A 22,966-nucleotide genomic window follows, 5' to 3' on the forward strand; every position below is an offset into this window, starting at 1 on the left:
AACCCGATTTCCTCCATCATGCCTCCAACCCTCAATAGCGACCTACCCACTCTAGAAAAACAGACAATTGCCCACCTCCAGACATTGCCTCGTGCTCTGCCTCCTCAGCAGAGCACACAGCTTTGTTATCCTCTATGTGCCCAGTATAAGAAATAGCTGGACTAAAGATCTCTTCTCCAGTACCCACTACTCTGGTAGTCTATTAGTGGCCTCTTACCGAAGATCGTTTGCGCTTGGATCCAAAGGCTCCTAGTTTGATTTTAAGGGGGGCCACCTTCTTGGCTTTAGGCTTCTTTACCTCTGGCACTCTAGGGCTCTTAGGTTTCTTTCTGGCATTGGGCCCTGAGAAATGAGAGGTAGACTTGAATCGCAAACAACTATGATTCGGATCATGTAAGCAAGAATTAACAGGATTGGGAGCACAAGGGAAGCAGAGATAATAGAAAGAATGATAAAGCTGAAAATAATGTTAAAACAAACATTGGGAAAGCCAATGGATTTCACCTATACAAGAGCTACTGGCTTGGCAATGTGTTTTTGCCATGTTGTACACCAGATTGGCTGCTGTTCAGCATGGCTGAAAGTTAGTTGCGTGGAGTGTCAGAGTGGAGTGGGGGAGCAATGTTGTAGAGTAGATTTGTTTTAGCAGAGTGCCACTGAACAACTAAACTCTACTCCCATCTATTCAGCTCTATGGCAGAGAGTTGTAGAGCGCAGTGGATTGAGGTAGTCTAGTGAATTGGAGTCGAGTGGGGTGGACTAAAACGGCGTGAGGTGGTTTTGGGTGGGGTGGTTTGAACTGGAGTGACAGCTCTTTAGGTTGGGTGAACTGGATTGGGGGAAATGGAGCAGTGGGGTGGATTAGATGGGACTGGGGTGGGTTGGATTGGGGTGGACTAGGGTAGAGAGGAGTGGTCTGAAATGGTGCTGGCTGGGTGGGGTGGATTAAGGAAGAGTTGGGTGGAATTAAATGGGGCTAGGTGGACTGATTTTGGTAGAGTCAGGTGGACTGGGGCAGACTGGATTGAGTGCAGGTGGATAGGATTGGGGTGGAATGGATTTGAGCGGGTGGATTATGGTATACTGGGCTGGAGCGGAGTGGGTGGACTGTGGTGTACTGGGCTGGAGCAGAGTGAGTGGATTGTGGAGTATTTGAGTGGGGTGAGGTGGACTGGATTGTAGAGCAGTGGACTTTTTAGAGCGAGGCACACTTAAGCAGGGCAGATTGTTTTTAATTGAAATGGGACAGATTGTTGTTGATTGGAAAGGGGCAGATTGCACTGCAGTGGGCAGCTTTAAGTGGTGTGGGTTGGGAGGACTGGAGTGTGGTGGACAGGGGTCAATAGACTGGGATGGATTGGGGTAGATTGGGCTGGAGTCAAATGAATTGAGTAGGGGGGGGGTCGATTGGATTGAGTGGGATGGATTGCGGTGTACTGCACGATTATGTGTTAAAGCATAATTTCGCAAATTACACATACGAAACAATATAGCTTTGCAATATTTAGAAAAAGATAATGGGCATCTTTTGAGACCAGTGCTCACAAGCAAAAACAAAACATGAGCGCAAAGTGAAAAAAAAAAAACAAAAAAAAAAAAAGACTTGGCAAAATTAAAGAGAACTATAGAAAATAAAATTTGCAAATTTGTCTGCCCTGCTGGGCACGTGTTTGCCAGTCACAAGACTTCTGTTTGAGGTACTTCTTTTTTACTTCTTGGGTCCTGCAATCACATCAGGAGCAACAGATGAGCACTGGTTAATTTTCGAATCAAACAGTGCTTGGCCCCTACTCCACAGACAGGAACAGTAACAATGCTAGGCCTGCAGTGACGAATTACGAAGTTTTAAAGAAGAGTGCTAGGCAAGCCAAAAAACGGTAAACAACTGGCAGGCTCCAAGCAGTTTTTAGGTAAGAGACTCGCAAGCGAGACGCTTGCAATAGTCCATGCTTTCACAGGCTTGACCCTAAAAATTGCGTATACACCACTCTTCGCCATCTCACCTTTGCCTTCCTTTGTCTTGGCTTTTCGGAGAGGAACTTCTGGCGGTGGCGCTGGTGGGGCAACCTCCGGTGTAGATACCATGCTCTCGACCATGGCAACAGCAGCAGCTGCAGCAGCTGCTACTGATGCCCCAGAGCTGCCTTTAAAGGGGTTGTTTGTGCTAAATTCCCGCCATTTGGCCCCCAGGACCATCATCATCTTTGACACAGCAATCTTAGGGTTCTTGGCAGCTATTAGAGGCCTGAAGAAAAGGGAATGCAAAAATCAGGAAAAAGTCACGTTGGAGCCACATGACCCAGTCTGGTACATCCAAATTCATCTCCCCCCCTAAAGGCTCATGCATGGAGTTAAGTTTGTCAGCGGAGATTCACAGGATTGCATAACGCAAAACAACTTTCACCTTCACCCCAGAAGAGCAAAGTCTACACACTGTGCTGCGTCATTGCAGAAACCATACATGCATGGTGGGGAGGGGGGGGGGGGGTGACAGGAGTAAGGAGGTGAGCCCAAGGGCAGGAGGTAATTTAAAGGTGGGGTCTCATCAGTGGAGCAGTTTGTGAGACTAGAACATCTGCAACCATCAGCGGATGATTAACAATACGCACCTGACAAACTGGCTGAAGGCCTTGTAGTTGGTAAGTGTCCGGTAGTCCTCCTCAGTAAATATGTGGTCAATGTCCTCCATGCCCCAGTCTTCCAATAGCTGGCCAGAAGATTTTGGCTCCTATCAAAAATTAAAGGGCTGGTGAAGCCTGAATATTTACACAGGGAAAGGGGCAAATACTCAAGGTAAACCACCAATTTACACATGGGCAAGAGCAGAGAAAACTCTAGTGTCTTGGGCACTTAAGTTTAAACAACATCCTGTTGAAACCTGAGGAACAAACTGTGGACTCTGATTAAAATAAAGTACCTTGGAGTCATCATCGTCATCCTCATCCTCCTCTTCCTCCTTGCGCTTTGGTTTGCTTTTTTTCTCCTTCTTGGGTGGCAGTTTCTTCTTTTTCTTCTTGCCTGGGGTGTAGTCACTACCTTCGCTCTCAGAGCGAATATCTTCATCTTCACCAAATTCCAGGCCCTCACCAGAGCTGTCACCAAGGTCCTGCAGAGAGAAAGATGAGGATTAGACGGAAGCAGATGACGTAGACAAGCACAGGAGTCAGAAAGCCAAAACAGTCGGGAGACTTAGGGCCATATGTACCAAAGCATTTTCCCATTGACACAGAATGGGTAAAACCCTTTGCCACATCTGGCCCTTAATCACTACTCACAAGAGGCACCTCAAACGGAGCTTCACCTGTCCCGTGGAGGACCACGTACACACAAGCACACTTGGTCCACAACTGTAAAAGGGATGGAAACCAAACAGGAGACACACCTGAGCCCACACCCTCTATCTTCAGATGCATTCCTTTTAAACACAAGGCTTGCAATACACGTGCTCCTTGTCCAACCTGCGAGCCTTCGGAGCAGTGGTTCTTAACTTTGACTTCGGAGGACTCCACAGATTCACGACTGAAGCCACGTCTACCTCAACATTACACAAGCAAACATTGGCAGCATCAACAGGTCTCACATCTGAGAGCTACTGCCGCTGACAATACATTTTGTTCATGCTGTAAAATGTCAACAAAAATAAAATAAAAAGGTGCAAAGATGCAGCCTCACTTCCCTTTGGAGGTGTGTGCGAATGCATCATGATGCATGCACCTTTATTTTTTCTAATCTATCAGAGATGGAATAGTATATATGCAGAAGTGCTTTTATTTAAAAAGTGGAAGGTCTGGCAATAATTTGCTGCCTAAAAACATGGGGTGGGGACTGCCAGTAAAAGGGAAGGCAGATTTAAAGCAGCACACAAGCTAGAAACAGAATGGACTGCACGGGGAGAGAAGTACGAGTGAGGTACCTATTTCTACATGATTTCATAATCTGAGACATGGTACACAAATCATTATTCTCAATGTCTCTGCTCAGCTATTACATTTTAAACTATTCTATCAGCTTATTCTTTCCCATTTCTTATCCAACAGGCTTAACGTTAAGTTCCCGTGTGTTATGTAGTGACTCCCGAGTCTGCCGTCTACAGATAAAAAAAATAAAAATGCATGAGTACAATTGTGGCTCAGTCTTAAGACACTCCTAAATCTTCTTCGGGGCTGCAGGGAAAAGGCCCCCAGTGCCCAGAGACATTTGGCAGTTATGCAATATGCAACTTTTACCACCATCGCACCAGTTACAACAGTAACAAGTTGGAAAAAGCAGAAAATATTTAACTATAGAAGCCCCTGCATGAAAGATCAACACAGACCTCCTTCTTCGTGCGCTTGGGTTTTGTGGTTTTGGGTTCTCGCAGTTTCTTCGGCTTCTTCTTCTTCTTGATCAACTTAGGCGTCTCTGGCTCAGACAGCTCCTCATCCAGATCTTCCTCGATCTCTAAGGAGAGACAAAAGAGAATCATTACAAATGCCCGATGTGCAGCAGATTTTCAAACCGTAGGCATGTGGTCGACAATGAGGACACAGCAAATCAAAGTAAACTAATGCTTATGGTGGCCATCCAAAGGAGCACTCGGAGGAATGCTGCTCCTTTCCTGCAGCGTATTAACCGACTTTCCACCAAAACTGCAGAGAAGGAATGAAAACTCAGGGCTAGCGACCACCAGTCTTTTTTTCCCCAGTGTAAACAGCCCTTTTCATATGCTAGAAAGTGGCTTTTGAGCAGGGCAACATGAGGGCATAAGGAGACTTGCCCATCAAATTTCCAAGAAGTGTATCAATACCTTATGACTTCAATTGCCACTTGCGATTTCAAAACCAATGATCAGTTAGCAAAAAACACTGAGCTGGGGAGGTAAAGAGAACTGTGCTAGCTCCAGGGGTGAGCAGGCAATGGCCCAGTGTGTGATGGCCCCAGGGGTGAGCAGGCAATGGTCCAGTGGCAGATACGCCTCACGTCTTCCCAAAACAGAAAAATCTTTTGTGGAAAAAAAATAATAATAAGTAAGTAGATAAAACTGTCTCTTCTGGAACAAGACTATCTTTCTATAAAAATAAAAAAAGTCTTCTTTAGAGAGGCAAGTTCAGGCATGTTGGTCTGCCTTCCAAGGCATGCCCCCATCCAGGCACTTGAATATTTCTTAGGCAGGGCGGTTAGGACCCCCGGAGAACAGACAATTCGTAATGCGACCTATGGTCGTGCTGCAAATTGCACAAACATTTCCAAATCAATCGGTGTACAAACTGCACAACCCAATTTGCTAAAGGATGCTCATCTATCTAACCAAGGAAACTCTTACGAGTCAGCAACTTATTGTATGGGCAAAATAGCGAAACAAAATGTGATTGGCTAAAAACTACAACTGGGTAAGATCTTTGTACAAGCTTCAAACATTCCAGCATAATGCGCTTAGGTCTGGCTTCGGTCACTAACAGCCAGTCTGATGGGAGGGAGGCCTTTTCTTGAGGTCTCAAGGAAGTCAGATCCGAGTGGACAAGAATGGTTAATACTCTTGTTTAGCACGGGTGCCCTGGAGCTAAAATACTGTTACTCCCTTTAGGCACTTGGGTCATCGAGATCGATCAGGTGAGGCTTACTACAGGGGGTGCTGTAGATCCAGTGGAAAAAAAAAAAAAATGACACTTTAAGTGGCACCAGACTTGAATGTCCGAGCTGTTCTTTACATATACTTACCCTCAAGTATATGAAAACAAAAAAGCACTTTCAACTCAGATCAGTAAATAAAATCAAAACTCCGAGCCAAGGGTTACAGCCGTTAAAGCGTGTCTAGCTCCTGCATGGCAGATAGGGCGTTTTTTATTTAATATTCAGTCCTACTGCAAATGCGACCCAATAGGTAACATTGGACCTTCTAAAAAGCGTTTCCATAAGAGATTAAAGGAAGCACCTGAATAAACTGTTTTTCCAGTATATAGTGTTTGCCGAGGGCGGAAGATAAAAAAGGATGTGTTCAAGAAAGGGAGAAAAACAAAAACACACACACACACACACACACACACACACACACTACACACCTGCCACAAAACTACAAAATGTCCAAAAAACGTAAAGCTAAAAAAGAACAACATACCCACACTCCAAATCTTTTGTAGGTCCCTAATCCACTGGTATCCAAGGATTACTTGGTGCGATGTTACCGATGGCAGACATGAGGCGTACAATCCTTCAACACAGTTCAAAGATTGGGGTGGCAAATGGCTGAGTAAGTTTACCAATTCATCCTAGCCATTTAGTCAGATTGGGGGAGGAGGGAAAGGTATTACGTGGACACCTGTACTTCAAAACTTACCGATGGAGGAACCTCCTAAGAGTGGTGAACATTCCATGGGCCAGAGACATATTGGTCTGGAAAAGATGTTGAAAGGCCTTCCGGTCTCCGGAACCACTGGGGCTATAACTATAGTACAAATGGTCTCAGAAGGCAACTCCACCAACAAACGAGGTTGGTCTACAGCGAAGACTAAAGTCCAAATTATGAATTACTCCCAGGAATGGCGGGAGGGATAGGGGCAGGCACCTTTCCAGGAGAGCCGAGACTATGCAGGCTCTCCCTTCTTGGCTGTGAAGGAACAGAGCAGCTCTACTACCCAGATGGCGCAGGTGGCCCCCTGTGCAGCTGGTCAAGGTGACCTTGTGGCTCCTGGACAGCCTCAAGATGTTCTCCACGCAGGCAAACCTTTAGGGAGCTGAGCCACGGCTGTTTTCAGCGGATTAGGGCACTCCCTGGAAGCTAATGGCGCCTCACACCACGAAATCCACACAGTAGATTGGAATGGGCTTTCACACGCGTGGCCTATGACACAAAGAAGAGACAGCCGAGAGGTTTGGGTCTCACAGAGTGCAGGATATTGCAGGGGGCGGCGGGGCAACGTATAACATCTCCGGGACCCTCGGACAAGAGCAAACACTGGTCGGGTGGGTGGGACGGATGACAACATTATATTATCTTGCGGAGGGGATGCCACAGTCATGCGTCCTAGAAACAAAGAGCAGGTGGGATATCACAGGGGTGTAATGTACCGTGGGGCCAGCAGACACCTTTAGAAAACCCAGACCCTGCAGAGCAGGTAGGTGCCCCTACAAATCGAGTCTTACGATAGATACAGGGGCCAAGAGATGGAGGGAACCGAAGACTTCCTCATTATAAGGGTTCCCACAAGGTGCTGCTGAGGCAAGCGCTGCGCTATCAGCAGTCACCCCGGCCACCACCCTCGGCACTTTCAGGACTCGGGCCAACAGGACGGGTGCTGAGCAGACCTGCACAGCTCTCAGCCCCCTCCCGGAGACGCTGCCCTGGGGCAGCCTACACGTCACGCAATGGCATGTTGGGTTTTCGACTATCAGAACACGGTATGTCGTAATACTGGGGGGCGACAAACCACATGTGAACTCCTGGTAGAGCCCTTGCTGCGTGGGGGCGGGAGGGGGCGTTTGGATCACAGCCCCAGAGCTAGCCGCCGGGTAAGGGAGGCTTGTACCCCTCATGGGGGCTGCTCAGACCACGTGGCAGGCCCGGGGTGGGGGCACAGCTCAGGAAGCCTTCCTCCCCGGAGCTCTGATAGAGCTCCTTGTACTGAGTGCAAGCGGGGCACAGAATGACACTCGCGGGAGCTGGGGCGGCTCAGCGTCCATTTTAGAGCCATTAGGAGCAGATCCTCCCCCTCCCACCCCAACCACAGCAGAGCCAACAGGAGGAAAAAAAATACGAGAAATGAAAGGCAGCTCCGACCTAAGACAGGAGCTAAAATGGAGGCGAGCAGCAGGCCACCCTGTGACTGATTCCAAGTCAAACTGGGGGTAATGGTCCGCCGCATTAACAACGTACACGAGGCCATCCCAGGGGCGAGGGCACCCGGGGAGTACCAGTGGGTGCTAATATTACACACTACAGGAACAGAAGCAAACTGACAGCCGAACCGATCTAATGGCCACCCAGAAAAGAAACCAGCGGCCCCCTGAGCGGTGCAACAGCCCCCAACACAAGCTGAAGGCCTCAGAGTCAGCACCCACCTCCTTCTAGCAAACAACGGCAGAGCCTGGTGTGGCCGAGCTCCTGAAGCCCCAGGCTCGGCCTCCGGGATGGTGCAAGGCCGACTGAGCTGCAGTGTCCACGGTTCAATGGCAAGACTAAGATGAAAGAAACCCAAATGTACCACCCACCAAAACAGGCATTAAGCCTTAGGAGATATCGGAATGTCATGAATCTCTGCCCACACCACAAAAAAAATAAAAAAATTAACACCCCCCTCCACCCTTTGTAGTTGTTAAAATGGTTTCCACGCAGACCAGCTGTAGCTAAACTAAAGATTAACTGTATACCTTCTTTTATACCACAGTGACCAATCATTGAGAAGGCAAGCACCATTCTTTGGGATTCAAGGCTGTCCGAGCCTACTGGAGGCCAGCCTATCAATGGTATTCAAGCTCGAGAACGTCAGCCAGGGTGCAATGACTGAACCTCTTGATCCCTGTAAATACCACATGTCCGAATACGGACACTTGAATATTTCAGACACTTTTGACAAATCAGGGTCTCCAACCTTTTCTGAACAAAAAAAATCACTGAGCTACTGAAGTCTAAGCCACATGGTCATTGCTCTCAGATACCCTCGCGCCCAAGCTCATTGACTTTAAGCCTAATGTCCATATAGCCAGATACTACGATCTGAACAAAATACTTTGACTAGGGGACAATGACAGGGCTACCATCTGTGTCAGTACGAGTGTGGTTTTCGGGGATGTATAAAAATGTGTGCATATAAATAAAATGGACATATGTGTATGGGTGACAAAGCCTGGGTCGTATCGCGGCACACAACATACCTTCCGCCATATGTGGCATTATTACATGCGTAACATATACATACAACCCCTTTTTTTTTTTTTAAATGGGATAAATCCACAGTGAAAAAGTGTTCATAACAGTACATAACCTTTTCTGCACTTTAGATTTCCCCATTTAAACAAGCATTTGCAATGCAATGGGTCTCGCATTTGCTTGAGTTAAAGATATTGGCGTAAAATCATAACTGGACTTTCCTTGCCACATAAATTGGCCAACCCTGCCTCATAATCTGGCCTTTTCCTGGCACATAATTGCAGTGGCCCTTCATATAGCTGAAGCACTTCGATTTACCTTCTTCCTCAATCTGCAGCCAAAAAAATTAAAAGGTTGCCATTTAAAATCCTAATTTAAATCTTCCCTGCCAATTCCAATAGAATACCACTTTCACCACCCAACCACCAGAGTTGCAGGCTGGCTAGCACTTAAAAGAACACCACAATGAAAATTGCATTTGTAAGAAACACGGTCATGTTATCATATAGTTAGCCCCTAGAGGGTATAACCACATGAAAAAGGACTGATAGTATTGCAGTGTGACCATATATTTAACCCCTAAAGGGTGTAGTGCGTTACACATTTTCAGGGCTAGCAGGCCTACCACAATAAGATCACAAACAAGACCCTTAAAACACAAACTGCCCCAGCTGCAAAATAAAAGTTCCAGCAGTGAGAGATGTTTAAAAGATATTGGATTGTGGCGGGGGTGGGGGGGAGAGAAGAGTTATTTTGCCCCCCCCCCACTAACCTAGTTTGGGGGACCCAAAGATGATCTAGACAGAATAAGCAGTTGTGGTGTACGTTTTGAAGGTGGTCTCGTTGTCTGAGTTATGAGCAACAATATTTTGTAAAAGAATGCCCTGCTAAGCGTTATGGGACGACAGAGTGCAGCAAATATTGATGTATGTGGACTGTAATGCTCAGAATAGCCCCTAGCGGACACCTCAATAAAAATATAATTTGCAAGAAACATTTTCATGTAATCATACAGTCAGTGCCTAGAGGGCATAACCACAGGAAATAGAATGCCACAAAGTAATGCAGTGCAACTATATATTTAGCCCCTAGAGGGCGTAGTGCCTTACACACTTTCATGCCTAGAAGGCCTACTGCAATACTATTACAAACAAGGCCCTCAAAACACAAACTACTCCCAGCTACAAAACAAAAGCTCCAGCCATGAGAGAGCTTAAAAAGAGACTGAATGGTGGGAGATGTTACTATTGTGGGATCCCCACTAAAGTAGTGCGGGGACCCAGAGAGTGTCATGCTGAATGGTTTGGTGGTTGTCCAACTGTCCAAGGACCACCACAGGCCAATTTATGGGCATGTCTGCCAAGCATTATGAAGAGAGTTTCAAAAGTCAGTGAATATTGTAGTATTAGTTCTCCTGCTGTGCCGGGAGAGCCACGTTGAGGATTTTGGTGTTTTGTACAGAAGGCATTTATCAATTACAAGTGTTTTTGTGTAAGGTATGGAGTGTGAAGGGACTGGGGCCCAAAAAATGACTCCGATTAGGTATCAGGGTACCCAGCGCTCCAATACCACCAATAGAGCTCACACAGTTGGCGTTGTGAGCACCATGGAGCACAAAGGGGAGAGACAAAAAAAAATAGGTTGCCCACGCTGAAGTACATCGGCAATAATCCATGTGACAGGATCGATCTGCAAGGCGGTAACAAAACTGCCCAACGCACGCCAAACATAAACCAATTACCAATGACATTAAGGGATTTCTGAAAGTAAGCCCACAAACAAGTGAAAGAGATGGGCATGAGGTGGGTGTGGTTAAAAGCCCACAATGCTTGCAACTGGTTAACAGCTTGCACGCTTGATCTAAAAATGACAGTATTTTTTTCAGTTATAACTATGACCGTGCTCTCCCGACATAATAAATGAGGGAGGTACTGTCCTCCTCTTTAAGAGAAAAGAACCCTAGTCCTGGCCCTCAGTGCATTTTCTGCAATGTTAATCATAATGATCAGCGTCAGATAGGTGTTTGGCAGTATTGATAAGAAAGAGGCAGTCATGTGTCTATTTTCATGCAACTTGTGACCATTCCCATCTGAACACCATCCTCTAGGAACAACCGCGGCACAGTTGTCACAGTAGTCCATTAGGTGCTAGGCTACCTCCGAGATACTGTCATACCCTTTGTGGGGCCTGAAGGACATTGTAAGGAAATGCCTCCTTGGCATGGTTACCCCCTGACTTTTTGCCTTTGCTGATGCTATGTTTTGATTTGAAAGTGTGCTGAGGCCTGCTAACCAGGCCCCAGCACCAGTGTTCTTTCCCTAACCTGTACTTTTGTTTCCACAATTGGCACACCCTGGCATCCAGATAAGTCCCTTGTAACTGGTACCCCTGGTACCAAGGGCCCTGATGCCAGGGAAGGTCTCTAAGGGCTGCAGCATGTCTTATGCCACCCTGGGGACCCCTCACTCAGCACAGACACACTGCTTGCCAGCTTTTGTGTGCTAGTGGGGATAAAAAGACTAAGTCGACATGGCACTCCCCTCAGGGTGCCATGCCAACCTCACACTGCCTATGCAGTATAGATAAGAAACCCCTCTAGTAGGCCTTACAGCCCTAAGGCAGGGTCCACTATATCATAGGTGAGGGCATAAGTGCATGAGCACTATGCCCCTACAGTGTCTAAGCAAAACCTTAGACATTGTAAGTGCAGGGTAGCCATAAGAGTATATGGTCTGGGAGTCTGTCGTGCACGAACTCCACAGCACCATAATGGCTACACTGAAAACTGAAGTTTGGTATCAAACTTCTCAGCACAATAAATGCACACTGATGCCAGTGTACATTTTATTGTAACATACACCCCAAAGGGCACCTTAGAGGTGCCCCCTGAAACCTTAACCGACTATCCGTGTAGGCTGACTAGTTTTAGCAGCCTGCCACACACCAGACATGTTGCTGGCCACATGGGGAGAGTGTCTCTGTGGCTAGTAACAAAGCCTGTACTGGGTGGCGGTACTTCACGCCTCCCCCTGCAGGAACTGTAACACCTGGCGGTGTATCACCCCCTTTGTTACAGCACCCCAGGGCACTCCAGCTAGTGGAGTTGCCCCCCACCCCCCGGCCACAGCCCCACTTTTGGCGGCAAGGCCGGAGGAGATAATGAGAAAAACAAGGAGGAGTCACTGGCCAGTCAGGACAGCCCCCAAGGTGTCCTGAGCTGAGGTGACTCACTTTTAGAAATCCTTCATCTTGCGGATGGAGCATTCCCCCAATAGGATTAGGGATGTGCCCCCCTCCCCTCAGGGAGGAGGCACAAAGAGGGTGTAGCCACCCTCCGGGCTAGTAGCCATTGGCTACTAACCCCCCAGACCTAAACACACCGAAGAGGACTACTGAACTGAAAAACCTGCAGAGAAGACGGAGACACCAACTGCTTTGGCCCCAGCTCTACTGGCCTGTCTCCCCACTTCTAAAGACACTGCACCAGCGACGCGTTCCACAGGGACCAGCGACCTCTGATGCCTCAGAGGACTGCCCTGCATCTAGAAGGACCAAGAACTCCAGAGGACAGCGGCTCTGTTGCACAAAGACTGCAACTTTGCAACAAAGAAACAACTTTGAACCAACACACGTTTCCCGCCGAAAGCGTGAGACTTTGCACTCTGCACCCGACGCCCCTGGCTCGACTTGGGAGAACAAACACCACAGGGAGGACTCTCCGGCGACGACGAGACCGTGAGTAGCCAGAGTTGACCCCCGAGCCCCCACAGCGACGCCTGCAGAGGGAATCCAGAGGCTCCCCCTGACCGCGACTGCCTGCTTCAAAGATCCGACGCCTGGTAAAGACTCTGCACCCCCAGCACCTGAAGGATCCGACCTCCAGTGCAGGAGCGACCCCCAGATGGCCCTCTCCCTTGCCTAGGTGGTGGCTACCCCGAGGAGCCCCCCCTTGCCTGCCTGCATTGCTGAAGAGACCCCTTGGTCTCCCATTGCTTTCTATTGAAAACCCGACACTGGTTTACACACTGCACCCGGCTGCCCCGTGCCGCTGAGGGTGTACTTTCTGTGCTGACTTGTGTCCCCCCCAGTGCCCTACAAAACCCCCCTGGTCTGCCCTCCGAAGACGTGGGTACTTACCTGCTGGCAGACTGGAACCGGGGCACCCCCTTCTCCATTGAAGCCTATGCATTTTGGGCACCACTTTGACCTCTGCAGCTGAGCGGCCCTGAGCTGCTGGTGTGGTAACTTTGGGGTTGCTCTGAACCCCCAACGGTGGGCTACCTTGGACCCAAACTTGAACCCCATAGGTGGTTTACTTACCTGCAAAAACTAACAAACACTTACCTCCCCCAGGAACTGTTGAAAATTGCACTGTCTGGTTTTAAAATAGCTATATGTCATTTATGTGAAAACTGTATATGCTATTTTGCTAATTCAAAGTTCCTAAAGTACCTACCTGAAATAGCTTTCATTTGAAGTATTACTACTAGTAAATCTTGAACCTGTGGTTCTTAAAATAAACTAAGAAAATATATTTTTCTATACAAAAACCTATTGGCCTGGAATTGTCGGAGTGTGTTCCTCATTTATTGCCTGTGTGTGTACAACAAATGCTTAAAACTACCCTCTGATAAGCCTACTGCTCGACCACACTACCACAAAATAGAGCATTAGAATTATCTTTTTGCCACTATCTTACCTCTAAGGGGAACACTTGGACTCTGTGCATACTATTCCTTACTTTGAAATAGTGCATACAGAGCCAACTTCCTACAGTTCCCCACTCTCCTCTTACTCCAGTTATAGTGCTATGCTAGCCGCAAAAGGCCTGCTGTTTATAAATGGAACACAGTGGTAAAAAAAAAAAAAAAAAAAAAAAAAAGAGAAAGTGAAAAGTTGACTTCATGATTAAGGTAACTTTTCATTTTCTTAGATTTAAGATAATTGAAAAGCACAGTTCCCACATCCATTGAATGGCAAGGACTTTTATTTAAGAGTTAAATACCTTAGTGCTTCAATTCTTCACCTCTGTGCCTCACCATGGGTCATAAATCGGACTCCAGCACTGCTCATTATCAGGCCCTGCTATCTGCATCCTAGTGAAAATATTGTAAAATAAACAACTTTCCCTTAACATGAAAGGGAGAACGTGACCCGGTGCCTATTTAGAAACGAACTCAAAGCTGTGAGCTACTCTGAAGGTGTCAGGAGTTACTGGTAGCTCGTGATCAACTGGAAGGAGACACCTGCACCACATCCTGCTCTCAACAGGAGTAACTGGTCTTCGCTGCAATGGATGGCCTCATGTGCTTGGTCAGAATTTAACGAGTAACTATGCAACTAGAGCATAATCTGGGTGACCACTCTCCCATTCCTGGTAAAGAGATGGAATGGTCTTTCCTTACATGTCTGTGAAGATACTAATAATACTGCATACCACAAGTTCTTAGAAAAGATGGTTTTCACAGCAAGGTAGGTGCATACCAGTATAGCTCTTTGATAGCTTTGTGTCAAATGAGCCAGACTCACCAATATGTTTCTTTGTGCTCTCGAAATCTAGCACTGACAAAATAGATAAAACAAGGGTGCTAGCCTAGCACTCAAAATTGATAGGGCATCAAAATGTAGCACCCCCAGGCTACATGAAAAAGAGTAATTGTCTTTTTAGGGTGGGAGTGTCAACGGCATTTTAGATCACCTTAGATCGTGGCCTTCAGCCTAAACTCACCTCGAAGACTTAGACTGTAGCACCAGCACACTACTTCCCTTTTAGAACAAGCCACTAAGAACAAGAGGCATCGCATCGCCGCCTCCCCTCCCCCGGTGATGGCAATCTACAACAAACATATATGAAGCATTTAAGCAATCATTTATGCTTCTGGGTATGCGCAAAAGCGATGCAACAATCTCAAGGGGGCATGGGATTTAAAAGAAGCAACAGTAAACTATACATGGATGATTATTCCCACGCAGGAGGTATTGAGGTGTAAAAGCAAAGTTGCTCCGAGCAATGCTTGCAAGTGGATGAATTGCTCTACAGAGGTGGATTACACCAGAGGAGCTGTCCACTGTTTCTTTTGTGAGGAGGTTTACTCAGCGTAAAGTAGGTCAAGGCAGCACTACTAGCTGCAAGACCAATTGCCTGCTACAATAACAGATCTTTCCGTAAATACAGAAAAGCCCCAAACCATTTTACCCTTAATACACTAGCAGGACCAAGATCACCATGGAGAAGTAAAGAAAAATCATTTGTACGGTTTGAGTGGATGGACCCTATACACAATACCAGCATCAAGCTAAAAAAATAGTTGTGAGCTAGGAAAGGCGTCAAGAGGAGGAAGGATCTCTTATTCATATTTGGTGGTACCGTTTTTGGGAATCCCTGTTCTTTAAGGCCTGGGGACCTTGTAGTAGGGCTCAGAAATCTAGACAAGATCTATTTGCACAATCAATTGTACACTACAACAAAATATGCTGGAAGCAACCAACAAGCAGGTGGGCATATAGTGAAAGCAGCAAGACATCCCAGGTGAAGACGTTTGGGCACAATGGTTGTGGTAGGCGGTGGGAATGAAAAACAAACTAACCATGCAGCAAGAGAAAGTCTTTGACAATATGTGAAGCCATTCAATTCACGTTTGTCCGCACACAGTAGTATTCAAAATACATGCTTAGCAAACCAAAACTTAGAGCCCTGAAAATCTGACTGATTTGTATTGATTGACATTTTGAGAAATGGAGAGTGGTGACAAAAGGGTTGTAGATGAGACCACTTTGTTTCATTCTTCTTGAATTCAAGAATAGCCAGTATGATGGATTATATCTGTTAAGTGTAGGCGATTCTTATTTTGGTAATTTTTCCTTCTTGGTGTGCACTGTATACAACAGAAAAAAACATAGGCAGAGTGTAGGTTAACCTGGCAACTCCCCAGTGCAGAGAAAGTTTCAGAGGGGTGCCTGTAGGTTAGAACTTCAATATGAGGACATCTAGCGAGCTACAGGACAAAGGCAAACAAGGCAATGTGGAAGAACCCAATGTACTCATGTTATGGAGGAAGAATAAACAAGGATGGGGTGCAAGATCGCTACATGCATCTTAAGATGAAGCACAATGAAGGCAATCTAGTAAAGCCTCATGCAAGAGCCAACGATATAGGGTAACTTTAATAATTAAAGCTACAGACAATGGTTGTTAAAGCAGTATGGAAGAGATTAATCGTAGTGGCTCCCATCAGTCGAACCCTAGTCAGAAAAGAATGATTACACCTTTTAAGATTGGTCCTCATACCAAGATCCACACCAAACAATCTCCAGGTCTGGCTTCACCAAGTCATACATGTTTAATCTATAGATTATATATACTAGACAAAAATGTTTTGCAGTTTCAGCATGAGCAGCACCTGGAGAAATGAAGATCCAACACACTAGAAACTGCAACACTTCCGACCCATACTCAAACTTCATCCAGAGGTACCCAATACATCTAAAGACAAGTCCAAAGTTACCAAAGCAGCAGTGTCCAGAGGAACAGCCCTGAAGGCGAAAAATCTAATCTTCAACTCAAGTAATGCAAGAAAACAAACCTGATCAAGTTGACGGAAATCAAATTCCAATCCAGGATTACCTATCCCCCAATTAGGCAGCACAGCAAATCTGATCTAGACTGGTGCAAAATTAACGCATCGTACAAAGCACTAGTCTACTTCAAAAGTGAGCTAAATTTCCCACTTCAGTTTCTGCAGGGTAGGCAGATATATTTATACAAAATATGCCACCCACTAGAAGGAATAACTCTTGGATAGAGAGTAGACATGTGGCTCTTAGGATAGCTGAAATAAGAGTGTTTCACATAACGTGCACTCAACTTGTATGGCATTCTGCAGATTCACCTTTAAATTTTAAACCCCAGTTTAGCTGTACAGATACAGTGCAATAAACTGAAGCTTTTATTTCCTATACTTCACCAGACCCTTGCCCTCCGCAAACAACCCCATAAATTCAGACACAAAAAACACAGGTGTAATTAAAGCAACCTACCGCCTTTGTTTTAAGTGCACAAAGCTGTAGACTAGTGACCCACATGGTAAAGTCTGCAACTCTTTCAGGTTACCAAGTGGAAGTCTAGTAGTTTTGCCAGATAAAGTGCAATCTCCCAATGGTGCACTCTACGTAAGCCTTTGCACTAGACTCGCAGATTAGGTTTCCAAGTACCCGCGTGAAGAGACTTCATGCCCACAAATTACCTGAATCTCCAGTTCACTAGTGCGGCAAGGCAACTTCCAGCTTTCCTTTGGAGTCTGGTCTGACTTCCAGCCTACTCAGGGTCAGATACTCAAAGGGTAGAGAGCCTGATGCCAGACAGTCCACTCAGAAGAGGCCCGTTGATTCACAGCCCTGGATCTGGCAAGAACTTCCAAGTCAGCCACCCAATTCCTATGAAGTCGATTTAGCTTTGAATGAACCTCTGGTAATTAGAGGTTCACCAATCCCTATATGACAAAACGGTGGAAATAACTCACAAATAGCAATCTTTACTGTAGTAATTTCTTCTGGCCAAGAAAACCGACTCTGCAAGTTTCTTATGTAGCAGATAAATATCACTAGTAGGAATTGTTCAGGTTTTGAAGCCTAATATGACATGCAAGACACCGGTTTCTAGCTGACAATCAGTAAGCCCACCCATTCTACCTTATCTTCGAGGGTCAAACGTGCCAGTTCTTAAACCTGTGCAACTGCAAATCCCCAAAGGAGAGGGGAGACTGTCTGCACCTAATAATCTGATGAACTCTAGAGTGCAATACAGGAAATAAATTACTGAACACCTTTCTTAGGTTTGGTCTACTAGGCTATTGCATGACTAAAAAGAGCGCCTTCTTTAGTGAAAAGTTACTAGAAAGCAACCAAAGGCCACACATGGTAGCAGAGCACTTGTTTCAGAACATTAGATGGAAAAGTGGTCCTCACCTCAAACATGCCTGATAAGATCAAAACATCTCACATATTATCCCCCGAAATCTGATATACACCATGGGCTATGCTGTACCCTGACCACATGGGATTTGAGCAGCAAAAGGAATTTAAGTGTTTGAAGAACAGGGTAGGCACTGTTCTATCCAAAATAATTGGCCTGCCTTATCCTCCTCCAAAAAGTCAATTCATACTTGGTATTTATGAACTACAAGAACTACCAATTTTAGAAGTGGACACCCACACTTATTTGTAAGATGCACACAGAAGGTGGTTCACAGGCCTGGGTCTATGCCCCTTAATTCCTCCCACAAGCAGAGCTTCTAGCCCCCGACAGGTGAAGCAAAAGATCCAGTAACCAAGTATGAAGACAGTTTGAGCCAGATTTTAAAATGTGGGTGGTGAACAGGCTTTGACTGCATTGAGACCTGCTTAATCTAATAACGCTCAATAGACAGACTTTGGCAGAACAAAACAAAAAAACAAACAAAAACAAAAAAAAATGAACTGACCAGCAAGAGCCCCTACCTTATTTGTTAAGCCTTAAGTGGAACCACAAGGCAATCAAAATCACTCCTTCTGTGGTCAAAACAAAGTAAACTACTGAAAGCCTGCCTGAGACAAACTTTCAGAAACAATGTGATATAATTCAACTGACATCCACACCAAAAAGGAAAACAAATAAAATACACATTCATGATTCATCAAAATGACCCTACTAATTGCAAGTTAATACTGACAGAACAATCACTTCCCCCGAACAACTGGCAACTGTAGACCTACACTTCAATCATCTTAGAAGTTTAGGCACAACCCAAACAAGCGTTAGCAAGTACCAGTGGCATCCACAGGTTTAACAGACCACTAACCCTAAGAAGGAAAGGCACACTGGATGTGAAATAAGACCCCTGCCCAGCACACCTTGAACAAATCAGTTGAATCCAACCCATAAGCCACTCAAAGCATGCCAAAGTCCGTAACCTAAAGAACCAGCCAACATATGCCAAAACTTCTTTCAACAACCATTAACCAATTAAGAGGCACAATATTGCTGTCACCAGCATAAGGACCAGCCTGCCGACCTTGGAGGCTCCCCTCAGAATTTAGAAGCCAGATAATCTGGATCATTTTATTTTACTACAGTCTTCTAATCCACCACCACATGCACCATGGAGTCTTGAATTGGATACCCCACAGATAACAGCATCTAAGAAATCATCCTCAAGGAACATATTGCAAAACGGAAACATCCACAAAACAAACATATATATATATATATATATATATATATATATATAGCTCGCCATCTTCAAAAGGAAAGCGAAACTGTTTCTTTCACAAACCTGGTTCAGAACTGCAGTTGAAGCCCACATACTCTCGTCCAGATGGTGGTAATGTAGCCCATGGCCTCCCAGGATCCTCGTCTGGCATCCCTTTGAGGGCATCCCACAGCATTTCACACCCGGGACCTGATTACTACATCACCACCCCTCCCCCGATGGAACTTCAGTATCTTCCCTTGCCTGCCCACCCCACCTTCAAAACCATTTGTATCATTTACAGAGTTATCACAGCTAGCAACCTGTTTATCTTGCAAACAAGCTCACAAGTCTATTATGGTCCTCTGCATACCATCAGCAAGGACATCATGATTGTAGACTAGGAAGTGCGAAAAAGTAATAAACAAGGCAGCAGGTCTTTTCCATCTACGCACCCAGTATCAAGAATGACATCCATGCATCCATCAGGACCGCTCCAATGTGGCTCCAACTTGGGAAGAAGTTGCAAACAACACTACTTCACAAAGCATTAGCCACCCACAGCCAGGCTTGAGTAACCCTGGACTCTGACTAGGTACGGCAGATATGCTGAGTTTTGGCTATGGTTGCCCTATAAAATGCTATACAAACACACACCTGTCACCCTACACAGAACAGAACACTAACACATTTAAAACCCTTTAAAAACAGCCAGATATTTCAGAACCCTAGGACACAGCCATCGATGCTGGACATTCCTTTACAGCACCATGCAAAAAGACCCTACCGGGTCACATTGTGATTCGCCACCCCAATATTCATTTGGCAAAGTAAGCCTGACACTTGATCCATCATCCAATGAAAGCCAACTGGGACCAGTGCCTGAAACCACTCCATTTACAACACAGATTAGGTGTGTTACTTTTGACAAGAGTTAAATAGTAGTTGATGGGGCCCGACACCCTAGCCAGCAGTGCCTGAACTAGCCATTAGGCTAGTTTTTGTGATTAGCAGACCTCCAAACATATCAGCATACTCAACCCTCTTTGGGCCACATATATGCCAATCTCTCATCAAATACCCCTAGACCTCAACGATGTCACCACATAGGTAATTAACGAGTCACAAGGAGCCAACACCAAATCCACCAGCCAATGAATATCGTCTGACCCTCCCTCCCCCTCAAACACTCCATGAAACGGACTGTATGAACACAATGACTCACCCGGGAGTGGAGGCACACTGTGCGACATGAGCAGGTCCATTTCTTCTTCCTCACTGCCGGAGCCTGTGGACAGTGGGGACGCCATGGTTCTCCAAGATGAATCCACGTCTGCTGTACGTTCTGCAGCACTTCTCAACAAGACCTGCTAAGATTGCCGGCGGGCAGTGGTTCCTTTCCCCGGGGCGCAACACCTGATTCCAGGCTGAAAGGAGGGTTGAACAAGTTAGAAAAAGTTCAACTTTAGACGACAAAAGAAAAAAAACACAACGGTTGATGCTGGCTCCAAGTAGTTACATACCAAAGAGGGCGGATGACAGCCATTAAGTCAAAGTGAAAGGATGTTGCTATCTCAAACAGATTATCCACTTGGGCCTCGGTTGAGGTGGCTCCCATCCCAAAATGTTAATTGAGGGCTGTGCCATTAGCAGGGGTGTCGCCGTTTTAACTTGTTAGTCTTTAACAGACCATGGGTGCTGGCTATAGGGCAATTTCAGTGCTAACTTACTGGTGATCTCTAGAGGTGACTAAAATCTCAGCAAGTTGATTCGGGTGGGGGTAAACGACATAAAGGTGCATATAGCTTACTCGCATAGTCTTCTCACATGGTCTTGTAAGTGCACTGTCGAATGAGGGTCAGTGAAGCCAGGCAACATAAAGGGGAGTTGGGGGCATAAAGTTGCATGGTTACGCGTCAGATGAGAGCATTTAGCCATATATAGGTAGAGAGTGTCACTGCTACTCCATTGTGTGAAACGTGTGTGTGGTGGGGGAGGAGTCAGAGTGGATACTGAGTAGGAGTATGCATTACTTGGCTGCTTTCCAGGCGATTATCGTTTGGCGAGGCATCTAGGTTTGTTTTTTTTAAGCGGGGGCGCTGTCAGGACTTTTCTTGAGCGCAATGCGATTAAACTCCAAAACCCTAAACGTCTGACTTGGATAGGTGAGGCATTTTGGGTACCCGAGAGGAGAGGCTTTTCCCCGGTGAACTATTAACAACAGGCTTCATTTCTAGGCAGCTGTGGAGTTTGTAAGGCTACGGAAGGAGGGCAACATTTTCTCAAAGGTTTTTACGAATAGTGGGAATTTATGGTTGGGGCACCGTGTGGCAGAGCTTCTCCTTTTGGGGTGACGTGTGGGGGTGTCACCCCCTGTGGAAGGGTCCACGTTGGGAGTGTAAGAGAACTACATAACAAAGCCGGATCGTGGCGGGGGGAGTGGGGCATCTCTGAGGGGTGGGCTGCTGTGAACGGATCACGGGAGGGATAGTCTGTATGCCGGGGAGGGGGGCTCCTCTGGAAGGGAGTGTGTTTGTAGGTGCAGGGGTTCTTTGTTCTCGGGCCTCTCCTGGGGGGGTGGACTCGTCAGTGCGGTCCTGGCCCTGCAGGGGGCGCCCAGCGGCGCACAGTGTGGAGGCGGCTGGGGGGGGGGGGGCCCTGGTATGCGTTCCGTGTGGCCGGTGAGGGGGTGCGGCCCTCTGGGGCTAGGAAGGAAGGGCTCAGGGACCTCTCTCCGGTGCCCCGGGCCCCCTGTCACCTCCGCCCCCCTCTCGGAGACCCCCCCCCCCCACAAACACGCAGCCGCCATTTTGTCCCCCCGGATCTGCTGACAGGTGCGCCTCACGTCACCCCAACCCTGGGTCCCGCTGACCCCCACGAGGCGCCCACTACCCCCAGCTCAGCTGGAGTCCGGTACCCCCACTCGCGGGCCTCGCCGCCCTCCGGTGCCCCCATCGTGGTCCCGGGTCTCACCACCACCCCCCGGGTGACGGTTCGCATCCCGGAGGGGGGCCCCGCCGCACCTCGGCCTCCGGGAGAGGTCTCACCTCCCCTGACCCCGGCACCCCCTCGCCGGCCGCCGCTTCACCCCGGTGCGCTCCCCCCCTCACCTCTCCGCGTCCCGCTCCCTCCTCTGCTCCTCGCCGGCTGATCTTCCTCCTCCTCTTCCTCCCTGACCCCCCCAACGCCATGCCCCTCCCCCCTCTGTAACCACGGCAACCGCCGCCCGTCACCCTGGAGACCGCCCCCTCCCTGCACGGAGCGCGCGCTCCGAGCCGGACATCCCATAATAGTCACCCCGGGCATCCCATAATACTCCCCCGGCTTCTGGGCATCCCATAATATTCAACACAGGAGGGAGGGGTCAGAAAGGGTCAGCCTCGGGCATCCCATAATACTCATGCACTCCAGGACATCCCATAATGCTAACACAGCAGCCCAGGGTGTGGGGGGGGTGACTGAAGAAAGACTGCTCCACCCTCCCGGCATCCCATAATATTCAACACACATGAAGCGTGGGCACCCCAGGACATCCCATAATACTCACAGACAGGCCAGCCTCAGGACATCCTGTGATATGCAGGGGGGGGGTGGGAACCTCAGGGCATCCCATAGGGCTCGCACACAGAAAGATGAAGCACCCCAGGACTTCTAGGAGTGCCAAGGAACTAGGGACACCTGGGGTGTCCCAAAATAAAAATAAAGTTATCATGTACTTCCCAAATCAATACAAGAAAAGCGTGAGGGTTACCCCTATAACACTCATACATGGAAGCATGGGACTTCCAATCCAAGACATATGCATTTTATATTGTATGGTGTTGTTGTACCACAGATCAGGTGTGAGTTAGAAGCATGAACATCTTATAATAGTCACAAGTGAGAATGGGGCTTGTCT

At 47.1% G+C, this 22,966-nt stretch overlaps 1 protein-coding gene across 6 annotated transcripts in view; it reads right to left on the reverse strand.

Moving 5' to 3' along the window:
* CHD4 (chromodomain helicase DNA binding protein 4) overlaps positions 1 to 22,271 on the reverse strand; it is a 97,086-nt gene extending 74,815 nt beyond the window's left edge. For 5 of the 6 annotated variants that reach the window (XM_069243107.1, XM_069243105.1, XM_069243109.1 and 2 more), the window contains exons 1-7: positions 22,179 to 22,271; positions 20,294 to 20,495; positions 4,316 to 4,440; positions 2,918 to 3,106; positions 2,610 to 2,728; positions 2,004 to 2,245; positions 218 to 342 (exon numbers count right to left, since the gene is read on the reverse strand). In XM_069243107.1, coding sequence (XP_069099208.1) covers positions 218 to 342; positions 2,004 to 2,245; positions 2,610 to 2,728; positions 2,918 to 3,106; positions 4,316 to 4,440; positions 20,294 to 20,378 — 885 coding nt within the window. In that variant the 5' untranslated portion in view covers positions 20,379 to 20,495; positions 22,179 to 22,271. Of the gene's footprint in view, positions 1 to 217; positions 343 to 2,003; positions 2,246 to 2,609; positions 2,729 to 2,917; positions 3,107 to 4,315; positions 4,441 to 20,293; positions 20,496 to 20,591; positions 20,707 to 22,178 lie in introns of those variants that run through there. The other variant, XM_069243106.1, reaches the window with a different exon arrangement.
* Positions 22,272 to 22,966: the final 695 nt, after the last annotated feature.

Source organism: Pleurodeles waltl, chromosome 7, assembly GCF_031143425.1.
Source record: "Pleurodeles waltl isolate 20211129_DDA chromosome 7, aPleWal1.hap1.20221129, whole genome shotgun sequence".
NCBI lineage: Eukaryota > Metazoa > Chordata > Amphibia > Caudata > Salamandridae > Pleurodeles > Pleurodeles waltl.